Here is a 12863-nt window from a genome sequence, read left to right on the forward strand (position 1 = left end):
CCATAAAAACTGTTCTTATAAATTGTGATACTTTCTGAGATTTCATATTCCATTTACCTGCCATTAAGCAGCACGTCACACTTCCTGTTGTTGATTTCTTTGTCCATTCTGTGTCGAGCCTTTCAACGAGAGAGACCGATCATATGACAGAAACTATGAGCACGGTCAAGCATCACGTCAATCCACTGCTTTCTTTTCAATAACTAAACACACACACACACACTCAACTCACCAGGTCGTCCACCAGGTCTTTGATGGCAGTGATGCCAAGCACCAGCACTAATGGCACTAGGGTGGTGTACCAAGGCAGTGTGGTGATTTGAGGAATGATCTGATGTATAAAAACAAAAGAGAGTAGAGAGAGAGAAGAGAGTTTAGACTACTGTCATTATAATTCCTTAAAAAGATGGTCACATTTTTCAGTAATCTTTCATTAAATAACACATACATGGATTTGACTTATAAGATAATAAACTTAACCTTGACATTCACAGGAAATTGTGCCTATGGTGGGTAAGGGACCATCTGAAAAGTACTCAAATTGTGCTAAAACTATGGGAGGGGGGTGGTAAGGGACCATCTGAAAAGTACTCGCATTGTGCTAAAAAGTGCTAAAACTATGGAGGCAGTGGTAAGGGACTGTGTGAAAAGTACTCACATTGTGCTAAAACTATGGGGTGTGTGGTAAGGGACCATCTGAAAAGTACTCGCATTGTGCTAAAAAGTGCTAAAACTATGGAGGCAGTGGTAAGGGACTGTGTGAAAAGTACTCACATTGTGCTAAAACTATGGGGTGTGTGGTAAGGGACCATCTGAAAAGTACTCGCATTGTGCTACAACTATGGGGTGTGTGGTAAGGGACCATCTGAAAAGTACTTACATTGTCCTAAAACTATGGAGGGTGTGGTAAGGGACCATCTGAAAAGAACTCGCATTGTGCTAAAAAGTGCTAAAACTATGGAGGGTGTGGTAAGGGACTGTGTGAAAAGTACTCACATTGTGCTAAAACTATGGAGGGTGTGGTAAGGGACCATCTGAAAAGTACTCACATTGTGCTAAAAAGTGCTAAAACTATGGGGTGTGTATTAAGGGACCGTGTGAAAAGTACTCACATTGTGCTAAAACTATGGGGTGTGTGGTAAGGGACCATCTGAAAAGTACTTACATTGTCCTAAAACTATGGAGGGTGTGGTAAGGGACCATCTGAAAAGTACTTACATTGTCCTAAAACTATGGAGGGTGTGGTAAGGGACCATCTGAAAAGTACTCACATTGTGCTAAAACTATGGGGTGTGTGGTAAGGGACCATCTGAAAAGTACTTACATTGTGCTAAAACTATGGAGGGTGTGGTAAGGGACCATCTGAAAAGTACTCGCATTGTGCTAAAACTATGGAGGGTGTGGTAAGGGACCATCTGAAAAGTACTCACATTGTGCTAAAAAGTGCTAAAACTATGGGGTGTGTATTAAGGGACCGTGTGAAAAGTACTCACATTGTGCTAAAACTATGGGGTGTGTGGTAAGGGACCATCTGAAAAGTACTTACATTGTCCTAAAACTATGGAGGGTGTGGTAAGGGACCATCTGAAAAGTACTTACATTGTCCTAAAACTATGGAGGGTGTGGTAAGGGACCATCTGAAAAGTACTCACATTGTGCTAAAACTATGGGGTGTGTGGTAAGGGACCATCTGAAAAGTACTTACATTGTGCTAAAACTATGGAGGGTGTGGTAAGGGACCATCTGAAAAGTACTCGCATTGTGCTAAAACTATGGAGGGTGTGGTAAGGGACCATCTGAAAAGTACTCACATTGTGCTAAAAAGTGCTAAAACTATGGGATGTGTATTAGGGACCGTGTGAAAAGTACTCACATTGTGCTAAAACTATGGGTGTGTGGTAAGGGACCATCTGAAAAGTACTTACATTGTCCTAAAACTATGGAGGGTGTGGTAAGGGACCATCTGAAAAGTACTTACATTGTCCTAAAACTATGGAGGGTGTGGTAAGGGACCATCTGAAAAGTACTCACATTGTGCTAAAACTATGGGGTGTGTGGTAAGGGACCATCTGAAAAGTACTTACATTGTGCTAAAACTATGGAGGGTGTGGTAAGGGACCATCTGAAAAGTACTCGCATTGTGCTAAAACTATGGAGGGTGTGGTAAGGGACCATCTGAAAAGTACTCACATTGTGCTAAAAGTGCTAAAACTATGGGGTGTGTATTAAGGGACCGTGTGAAAAGTACTCACATTGTGCTAAAACTATGGGGTGTGTGGTAAGGGACCATCTGAAAAGTACTTACATTGTCCTAAAACTATGGAGGGTGTGGTAAGGGACCATCTGAAAAGTACTTACATTGTCCTAAAACTATGGAGGGTGTGGTAAGGGACCATCTGAAAAGTACTCACATTGTGCTAAAACTATGGGGTGTGTGGTAAGGGACCATCTGAAAAGTACTCACATTGTGCTAAAACTATGGGGTGTGTGGTAAGGGACCATCTGAAAAGTACTTACATTGTCCTAAAACTATGGAGGGTGTGGTAAGGGACCATCTGAAAAGTACTCGCATTGTGCTAAAACTATGGAGGGTGTGGTAAGGGACCATCTGAAAAGTACTCACATTGTGCTAAAAAGTGCTAAAACTATGGGGTGTGTGGTAAGGGACCGTGTGAAAAGTACTCACATTGTGCTAAAACTATGGGGTGTGTGGTAAGGGACCATCTGAAAAGTACTTGCATTGTGCTAAAACTATGGAGGGTGTGGTAAGGGACCATCTGAAAAGTACTCGCATTGTGCTAAAACTATGGAGGGTGTGGTAAGGGACCATCTGAAAAGTACTCGCATTGTGCTAAAAAGTGCTAAAACTATGGAGGGTGTGGAAAGGGACCGTGTGAAAAGTACTCACATTGTGCTAAAACTATGGGGTGTGTGGTAAGGGACCATCTGAAATGTACTCACATTGTGCTAAAAAGTGCTAAAATTATGGAGGGTGTGGAAAGGGACCATGTGAAAAGTACACGCATTGTGCTAAAACTATGGAGGGTGCACTTTTAAGCACAATATGAGTAGTTTTCAGACAGTCTCTTACCACACCCTCCATAGGTTTAGCACTTTTTAGCACAATGTCAGTACTTTTCACATTCATATTTCACTAAATAAATAAATAAAACTTCCGGCAGACTGACTGCTTAAAATGGCTATTTATCATATTTTTGTTGGGACCAGTGTACGACTAGTAAACGTCTTGAACTACGGGCTCAACCGGACCGGCAGAAAATATTCTTAATGTTCAGTGCAATTGCTAAATATTCTTTTATGCTGACTTTTAAGTGAACAAGTTGACTTTAATAAGATCTTCCAGCTTTACAAAATACACTCACTCAAATAAGAGCATGAAACTCTTTATTAAACTGTGAGCATAACTGTAAAATTGTCATGTCTGAGACATACCTGTAGGATGAGTAGACACAGGAAGTAGAGGTTAGCTGCTCTCTTAAACTGCTCGTACAGGTTCAAGGGCAGGAAGGTGAGGACGTTGTATTTATAAGTCTTGATTGCATTTCCCTAAAAAACAAAAAGAAATGTCAAAGGTGAACAAACTGATATACTAAATATCAACTTCATCCAGCAGTCTGTGTTCATAATTTCTGCAAAGTGTGGCTTAGTGGTTAAAAACGTGGTCTGGTAATTGAAAGATTGTAGGTTCAAACCCTTGAAAAGTGTGAGTCACCAATGTGTATGCCCTAGGACAAGGGTTTTCACTAATGTGTATGCCCTAGGACAAGGGTTTTCACTAATGTGTATGCCCTAGGACAAGGGTTTTCACTAATGTGTATGCCCTAGGACAAGGGTTTTCACTAATGTGTATGCCCTAGGACAAGGGTTTTCACCAATGTGTATGCCCTAGGACAAGGGTTTTCACCAATGCGTATGCCCTAGGACAAGGGTTTTCACTAATGTGTATGCCCTAGGACAAGGGTTTTCCCCAATGTGTATGCCCTAGGACAAGGGTTTTCCAATGTATGCCCTAGGACAAGGTTTTCCAATGTATGCCCTAGGACAAGGGTTTTCACCAATGCGTATGCCCTAGGACAAGGGTTTTCACCAATGCGTATGCCCTAGGACAAGGGTTTTCACCAATGCGTATGCCCTAGAACAAGGGTTTTCACCAATGTGTATGCCCTAGGACAAGGGTTTTCACCAATGTGTATGCCCTAGAACAAGGGTTTTCCCCAATGTGTATGCCCTAGGACAAGGGTTTTCCCCAATGTGTATGCCCTAGGACAAGGGTTTTCACCAATGTGTATGCCCTAGGACAAGGGTTTTCACCAATGTGTATGCCCTAGGACAAGGGTTTTCACCAATGCGTATGCCCTAGAACAAGGGTTTTCCCCAATGTGTATGCCCTAGGACAAGGGTTTTCACCAATGTGTATGCCCTAGGACAAGGGTTTTCCCCAATGTGTATGCCCTAGGACAAGGGTTTTCACCAATGTGTATGCCCTAGGACAAGGGTTTTCACCAATGTGTATGCCCTAGAACAAGGGTTTTCCCCAATGTGTATGCCCTAGGACAAGGGTTTTCACCAATGTGTATGCCCTAGGACAAGGGTTTTCACCAATGTGTATGCCCTAGGACAAGGGTTTTCACCAATGTGTATGCCCTAGAACAAGGGTTTTCCCCAATGTGTATGCCCTAGGACAAGTGTTTTCACCAATGTGTATGCCCTAGGACAAGGGTTTTCACCAATGAGTATGCCCTAGGACAAGGGTTTTCACCAATGTGTATGCCCTAGGACAAGGGTTTTCACCAATGTGTATGCCCTAGAACAAGGGTTTTCACCAATGTGTATGCCCTAGAACAAGGATTTTCACCAATGTGTATGCCCTAGAACAAGGATTTTCACCAATGTGTATGCCCTAGGACAAGGGTTTTCCCCAATGTGTATGCCCTAGAACAAGGGTTTTCCCCAATGTGTATGCCCTAGAACAAGGGTTTTCACCAATGCGTATGCCCTAGAACAAGGATTTTCACCAATGTGTATGCCCTAGAACAAAATAAGTTTGTTGACGGTGAAGCCACAGAAGATTGTCTACTCTCTGGTGGATGACACATCCGGTAAGCTATTTCAAAGTAAAACAAGAGTAACAGCTACCTGTTACGCACACAAGCACCTACACAAAAACACTTCAGACATACTTTCACTCAATATAATCTTTTTTTATGCTCTCTCTCTCTCTCTCTCACTCTCTCTGACTGTTGAGTTAACAGGATGTTTTTGCTACCGTACCTTAAAGACGTCTATATGTAAACGAGCTCTGGTATGATGAGATAACCTCTATATATCGACATTGTATTAACAGGTCAGGTTGCTGAACATGCGTTGAATATTTAAATGTGGGCGGTCAGTGTTGAGTAGTACCAATAAACGCCTCTTTAAAAATGGAAAATTAGATTTAACAAAACATGCAATAAGTAATCCAAAGGTAATCTGATTAATTAAGAGTACTGTGAAAGTACATATATTAATGAATGGTTATGATCAGGGCTGGACTGGTAATCTGGCATACCAGACATTTTCGTGATGGGCCGACGCCGGGGCGATCAGGAGCGTAATGGCCATGGGGAGAACTGAGCGGGCCAGTGGGTCGGCTGCGAAACGTGCCGAATGGGCCGCGATACGCAAAAATGAGCCGCTGCGTTATGCAGAACGGACCACAAAACGGCGCCACGATATACAGAAAAGGACAGCGAACACCCCCGACAACTTTTGGATAACCCCCCTCCCCCCCACCCTCTCAACAGTTGGACCAGTTGCCATGTAAAATCCCGGGCCGATTTCTCTTCCCAGTCCAGCCCCATTTATGATGTCATAATCATCTTGTGGCTTTAACATATAAAAGTTATCAATTAATATGCCATTTGTTTTTACTACTACAGCCAAACCAGTGTGACAAGTGAAAATCAACATTTATATCAACATTTCTGAGAAATCTAAATATAACAATTTATATTATCTAATCTGACTAGTCATTTGAATGAATTTCCTATGACTCATAACTGCAATTCAACTTCAACAGTTAAGAAACCAACATATTCCGTTTCAACTAAACATCATTGTGGAGCGGAGGGGGGCGGGGCCGGTCGGAATATCGCGCGCCTGGTCCCCAATCAGCCTGATGAGGCGCGCGAGGGATAAAGGCGGCCGGTGACGATTGTTCGAGAGAGAGAGAATTACGGACATGTCCGTCATGTGTGTTTATGTTTGTGCTTTGAGTTTTATTAAATATGATTTATGTTGACTAGCCGGTTCTCGCCTCCTCCTTTCCCATCCTTTAACTGTTTTACATTGGTGCTGAAACCCGGGAAGGAGGAGGGATGCCCGTCGCAGAGTCCTCGACACTGCCGTCCACCCAGGGGAGCACCGCTGCCATCTGCCGGGGGGCGGAGTAGCCCGACCGCCCGGATGCGGGGTACGGCCGTCGTCCGCGGGGCAAGTGGGGACTGGATACCCCGACCGCCTGGAGCGAGGGAGCCGCTGCCGGGGCGGAGGAGTGCCCTGCCGTCCCCAGAGACGCGGAGGGGTCGAGGGAAGACCGCCGTCCGCGAGGGGAGGAGGGAAGAAACTCTCCGACCGCCGAGCGTAGAGCGCTGCCAGGCGGAGAGTGTCCCATTTGCCGCCAGAGCGGGCGCGTCTACCGCTGGAGTGGCGTTTCCCGGTCAGCCGGTGTTGAGCGCTGTCGCCCTGAGTGTGGAGGAGTGTTCGAGGACCGCGACGGTACATCAGAGAACGTGAGTGAGCTCTCTCTCTCTCTCTCTCTCCTGTCGCACCGTGTTGGCCTTTTCCCTCGCCTATTTTGTTTTTTTTTGTTGTTGTTGTTGTTGTCTTCCCTCCTGTCTCCTCCCAGGGCTGAGGAAGGCGGGGATGACCACGCTGGACGCAAGATACACCCCGCCCCAGGGATAGGGGTGTACGTCATGCCGGTGGCACCCGGCCTGAGATAACACCGGAGGAGTGTGGAGCGGAGGGGGCGGGCCGGTCAGAATATCACGCGCCCAGTCCCCAATCAGCCTGATGAGGCGCCGAGGGATAAAGGCGGCCGGTGACGATTGTTCGAGAGAGAGAGAATTACGGACATGTCCGTCATGTGTGTTTGTTTATGTGTTTTTGAGTTTCTCATTAAAATATAATTTATGTTGACAAGCCGGTTCTCGCCTCCTCCTTGCCCATCCTTCAACTGTGTTACAATCATCAAAACAACAGCACAACTCATTAATACTTCTTCACTATGATTTTAAGCTAAATCTATTTTATTTACTTGCATGAGCTGGTTTTGCATCAGATGGGTGCAGAGTAAAATGTGGCCAATTTCCTCTTTCAAGCCCTATTTAGACAGTGTGCATGAACCTTTGCTCTTCCCACGCCCCTTTTAGACAGTAGTACCTTTGAATTAGTTTATTTGTTATGTTTGTTACATCTGTCATGTCTGTTTTGTATGTTTTTTCTTCCTTCACCTGTACTTGTCTTTATGACCCACCATAGGCACATTTTCCAACTTATATCAAAGTTAAATTAACGATCAGGAACGATTTCACCATGACGCCATCTGACTTAAATATGGGACAAATCGCGTCCCGTATTGATTCGTTAAGGGATGCATAATTTTATCTTTAAATATGGGGTGATCCCATATTTTACAGGACAGGTGGCAACCGTAGTGGTAGCTCACCTCATAGAGCGTTGAACGTTGGACTCGGAGGACTGCGGTTCAAAACCAGAGAAGAACTCAAGATGACACGTGACACGACAGAGACAAAGAAGCGACACGAAATGACATGGTTGCTTCAGAATATGAGCTTTTAATTTCGTTCTGCATTTTAAAACACTGTCGGTTAAAGTTAGGTGATGGTTCAGGATAAAGATGTCTGTTTTGTTAAACTCTCATTTCTCTTTTCAGAGACTATCGGTTAAGGTTTAGGTTAGGGAGGTACGTTTTTATTAAAACCACCATCTAAAATTCACATTTAAAACCTCGTCTGATTACAACCTCGTTTCGAACGGTTTTGGCTCCCCTGCTGGACATTTCACTTAAAGTGCAGCCAAACGTGTTATGAAGCACGTCATTTTAGTGTTGCAAAAATATTGCAATGCTCACGTAAATGTCATGAGATGTTTTATGTGTATTTTGATAGTCTTGACAAAGTCCCATAGTTTGGTTCCCGTGATAAAAACTATATGGTATTTAAAAATTATTATCTACTTCTTCCGGGTCAAAAATTACACGAATGCAATAGAAGGATTAAAAAAAACATCACGTCCAAATCACAATCACAGTTAATTTTAACCAATCATCAATGCTCTTGTTCTTCTAGGTCAAAATTTTCAAAGATGTCCGTGAACAGGAGAAACCTCACCAATATACGAAAATGACCAGAAATAGTCTCATTTTAGGGCCCTGACAAAGGTCAAGTCCTGTCTGATACGTCAAAACAGATAAGAGCTTGATGACGAATTCTGGGTGAGAGGAATTACTCGTCACTTTTATTACATTTCCCGTAATTGCACAATCTCTGTGTCAAACAAGTCTTTTTCTGGAGGCATCTGAAGTGCCCAAAAATAATAGAGGAAACAATAGCTCACATACTTGTTTTGAGTAAGAGTGAGTCAGTCGTTTAACCTTAAAACACACTACTTTCAGACAAACTGCGACATCAAAGAAAATACATATACATATATATATATATATATATATATTATATATAAAGTACAAATCACATGGTGTTGTTTTTGGCTGACTTCTGGGCGATTCATGTTTTGTCTGACTAGAAATTAAACATTTGACAATAACAAAATGAGATACTATCCAGTTTTCCCATTAACATTTCAGATCCTTCACAGATCCCAGAAACCTAAAAACGTATCTTGCGTATGAAGAAATGATTTACTGTACAGTTTGTTTTGACCGGGTGATACAACAGAATAAATATGGTAATGCATGCAACTAACATCTAATGCAGTTTCACTATCAAAGTCCTGTAGTTCAGTCAAGCATGAAAATATCACCCGCTTGTAACCCGCTACCACAGACAGATCGTTTTTGGTCTATACAGTGGAAAATTCAATGTGAGACTTGTTTACGTTTAGCTATGCAGCAAGAAATCCTTCAACAGATGCTTTCCTCCAAAACAACTGACAGTACAATTACAACAGAGACAGTCGAGCAGGAGTAACGCAAGGTTAAGTGTCTTTCTCAAGGGTGCAATGGTGGGATCAAACGGTCAATCTTTCATCACAAGCACAACCACTATACTCAACCGCCACCCCTGTGTTTGCATGTAGCGTGAAATACTGACGAAAGCGACATGCCGTAGCACAGAAACACGGCGATTCAGGTGTCACTCAAAAGCCATGATGAATGTGTCACTTACAGAGTATTTGCTTTTCTTGATACACAGAAAGACCTTTTTCTGGAACTCTGGTCGTTTGCAGTATTCTCTGTCGTTCGCTCGGACACTCCAACCGGCCTCTGAGGGGGGAAATTCAATTAAACCAAATACATGCAATCATCAAAAGGGCAGTTTCATACATTTCTGATCCCAGATCAGACAGATAGAAGTGTTATCATCATACAAAAAGCAAAAACTGTTCCCAGATCAGAAAGTGTGATGGGTGACTGCGGTACAGTACGGTACAGACCCTCATAGGGGACGAGGAGGGAATCTATTTTCTGAAATATTTGCGTTCCCTCGCAACACCTTCATCAAACTCTTATGGAAATGAACCATGGTTTTACTACAGTTACCATAATTGAACCATGGAAACCACAACATTTACCGTATTTTAAGCATGATATTTGTGGTAAAAACTACAGTAGTAATACAGGAAAACTTAACTATGGTAAAAAAATATATAAAATAATGTTATTATAGTAATACCATAGTTGATTAATGGTTTTAAAACAGAAGTTCTTGACCACACACACACACACACTCACACACTCACAAAGATCAAACATCCCCCATTTAGCACTATAGTGGCACTATAACTGTTAAAAAGCTTTATAAAACATATATTTCCATAGTAAATTGCCTGTATTGGCTGTAAATTGTCTTTTCCATCTATGATCTAGGTGGTTACTTGCTTAGTACATAAAACATAATACCTTTTTACGCTTTTGCTTAAAGGCCTTAAACCGCTTGAACCCTGTTAATTGCTGGTTTAACTACAAATCCCATAGTTCAGCTATGGTTACTGTAGTAAAGCCATGGTTAATTTGCATAAGGTGTGAAGGGTACGCAAAACCTTTTGTGAGGGAATGCAAAAATTCCTTTCCTTGTCCTCTATGGGGCTCTTTATTAAACTGATCCCAGAACAGAAAAGACAGTGTGATTGATCATTTTTATTAATGAACTATAAATTGATCCCAGATCAGACATCGTGATAAACTGATGGGTTATCGTTATGTGACGAGGAGGAGGGCGATTAGGCTTTATCCCTCTCTTTGGCCCGATTGGGGGCCAGCCGTGCCCTCTCACGGCCCGGCCCTGCTCTCCTCCTTGTCACACATTATTACAGAGCTAAAACTGATCCTAGATCAGACAAACCTGATTGTACTCTGATCTGGGAACAGATTTGTAAATTGTTTTTATAAAAAAAGCATAAAAGCAACAGAATCTCACGAGACAAGTGTTGAAACTCACCTCCAGTAGCTGTGGGGCTGATTTCTTCTACTCCTGGTCCTGGTGTCTCATCATCTCTTGTTTCCAGCTCATCGTCTATTTCTTCGTCAGTTTCATCATCACTGTAGGGCACAACCTCATCGTCCGGCTGGTCCAGGGAGTCCTGGGAACCTGCTCGATGCCGAGCGCTCATCCTGACCACTACACACTGCACAGAGAGAGAGATGTGACAAACAGACAGTTTAAAAATGTGTATAGTTTGAAGTATGAAGCGTTTCCATTCTGTGCCACTAGTGTCTCTGTACAATAAGCTGGGAAATGAGATTAAAAATGTCCAGAAACCGCAAAGAGATCCTAAAATCAACAGATTTGTGTGCCGTGCCCAAGTTTGTTAATAGGTTGCAACCTTTTGCAAACATAATGCATACAAGATCACAAACACACACTTTTCACTACGTACTGCCTAAACAAATCCTTAATACTGGTGAGTATACCTGGTATCACCAATAACACATGGCATCTTGATTTATAATATAGTACTGAATGATTACTCTATTCATGTACTATAATATTTACACAATATTTACATAAACAAGTGGTAAAGTAAATAAGGTCTATTATTTTCTATATTCTAAAGTGTCTTCTGTGGTGGCATGCCAGACATCTTTTGTCACTGTCACTTTTGAACTGTCCTCTTTCACATGAACGAGTGATGCCTGAGGTCTTTATGTTTTTACAGAAAGCCTTGACCCATTTACCGGCATTTACCTTTTCTTCACTGAGTATTAAATGAAAACTAACAGGAAGTGCCAAGATAATGATCTGCACAGTACATTGAGCTGAACAACCCCAAAATATGAGATAATGTTTCACTAATTAAACTCAAGTGTGCAATTTCTGTGCCACCAAACGGGATCTCAAAAACGAATCATCCGGATTCCAGGAAACTCTCCCGGTCTTCCATTGGTTGTACAAAACTGATAGTCCCACCCCAAACACACACAACAATTTTTGACAGTGCCACAGAGCCGTAATGTTACATTCAACCTACGAGTGTCTTACAGCTGCGATACGAGACATAATATGAGCAAGTATGAGCAACAGTAATAGTGATGAATAGCCGCCTGCAACGCTGAAATAAAACACGGCACCAGGATGTCACCGCAAAGAGCGTGACAGAGCACACACCCAGAGAGAGAAAGAAACAAAGCATGCAAAACACACCCCTGTTTATCCAAGAGTTGATTTGATCACAAGTCATGCATAAATGCTTTTAGTTTAGTATTTAGCAGTCAAAGCACCGTTTATTTCAAATCAACTGTTAAGAAAAGGAAGTTAAAATGGTATAATGGTCCTAAAAATCAGCTTCATTATCTATTTCTATCGTTTGATGTTGGGCTGAAATATGACCTGGACACATTCGTCTATGGCCTCATTCTATAGATGACGCATTTATTAACCTTTCAAACTAATCATGTATAATCTCCTCTACTCAAAAGATGAAGTATGCATACTGTACTGCATACCTTGCAGTCTGATATTACCTGACGAACACGTTAGTTAAGATATCATCCATTTACAAACAGCCTTCGGAAAAATGCTCGACTATTTATACCATCATGGTGCATAAAAAGGTGCTTTTGTCCAATAACAACAGAGTTAAGTGTCGTTAAATAGCTCGTGTACATAACACACATATTTTCACAATGCATACCATCATTTCAAGTGACACTGGAATGTTTTAATAAAAGGCCTTTGGTTTTAAACACATTTTAAAGGTGGAAAACATCTATTAGTTGTGACTGTGAGGAGGTTTGTTGGGAGTGTTTTTTGAACTTTAGGCACTTTTGGTTTCTTTACGATGTGAGACACCGTCTATGCATGCATCACAGAAGAAATATGCCATTTAGTGTATGAAAGTCGCATATTATGCATATCGTTACATTCTGTGTTGGAAAAACATTTATATGTTTTTGGGAATAAAATGGCCTAATACTTTGCAAGACTAAATATTAGGCCATTTTATCCCACCCCCCCGCCAAAAATACAAAGTTTTTGTAAGGCTAATTTCATAACTAGTTTCTTTTCTTAAATACACATAAATAATATTTTCACACTTCCATCCATCCATCTTCAACCGCTTATCCGAAGTCGGGTCGCGGGGGCAGCTGCTCCAGCAGG

At 42.0% G+C, this 12863-nt stretch overlaps 1 protein-coding gene across 1 annotated transcript in view; it reads right to left on the reverse strand.

Annotated features, from left to right (window-relative positions):
- atp8b1 (ATPase phospholipid transporting 8B1) overlaps positions 1-12863 on the reverse strand; it is a 40927-nt gene that overhangs the window by 19537 nt on the left and 8527 nt on the right. The window contains exons 2-6 of the mRNA XM_052105025.1: positions 10704-10890; positions 9432-9529; positions 3454-3567; positions 233-331; positions 58-119 (exon numbers count right to left, since the gene is read on the reverse strand). Of these exons, the coding sequence (XP_051960985.1) occupies positions 58-119; positions 233-331; positions 3454-3567; positions 9432-9529; positions 10704-10875 (545 nt within the window). The 5' untranslated portion in view covers positions 10876-10890. The remainder of the gene's footprint in view (positions 1-57; positions 120-232; positions 332-3453; positions 3568-9431; positions 9530-10703; positions 10891-12863) is intronic.

Source organism: Xyrauchen texanus, chromosome 34 (assembly GCF_025860055.1).
Source record: "Xyrauchen texanus isolate HMW12.3.18 chromosome 34, RBS_HiC_50CHRs, whole genome shotgun sequence".
Classification (NCBI taxonomy): Eukaryota; Metazoa; Chordata; class Actinopteri; order Cypriniformes; family Catostomidae; genus Xyrauchen; species Xyrauchen texanus.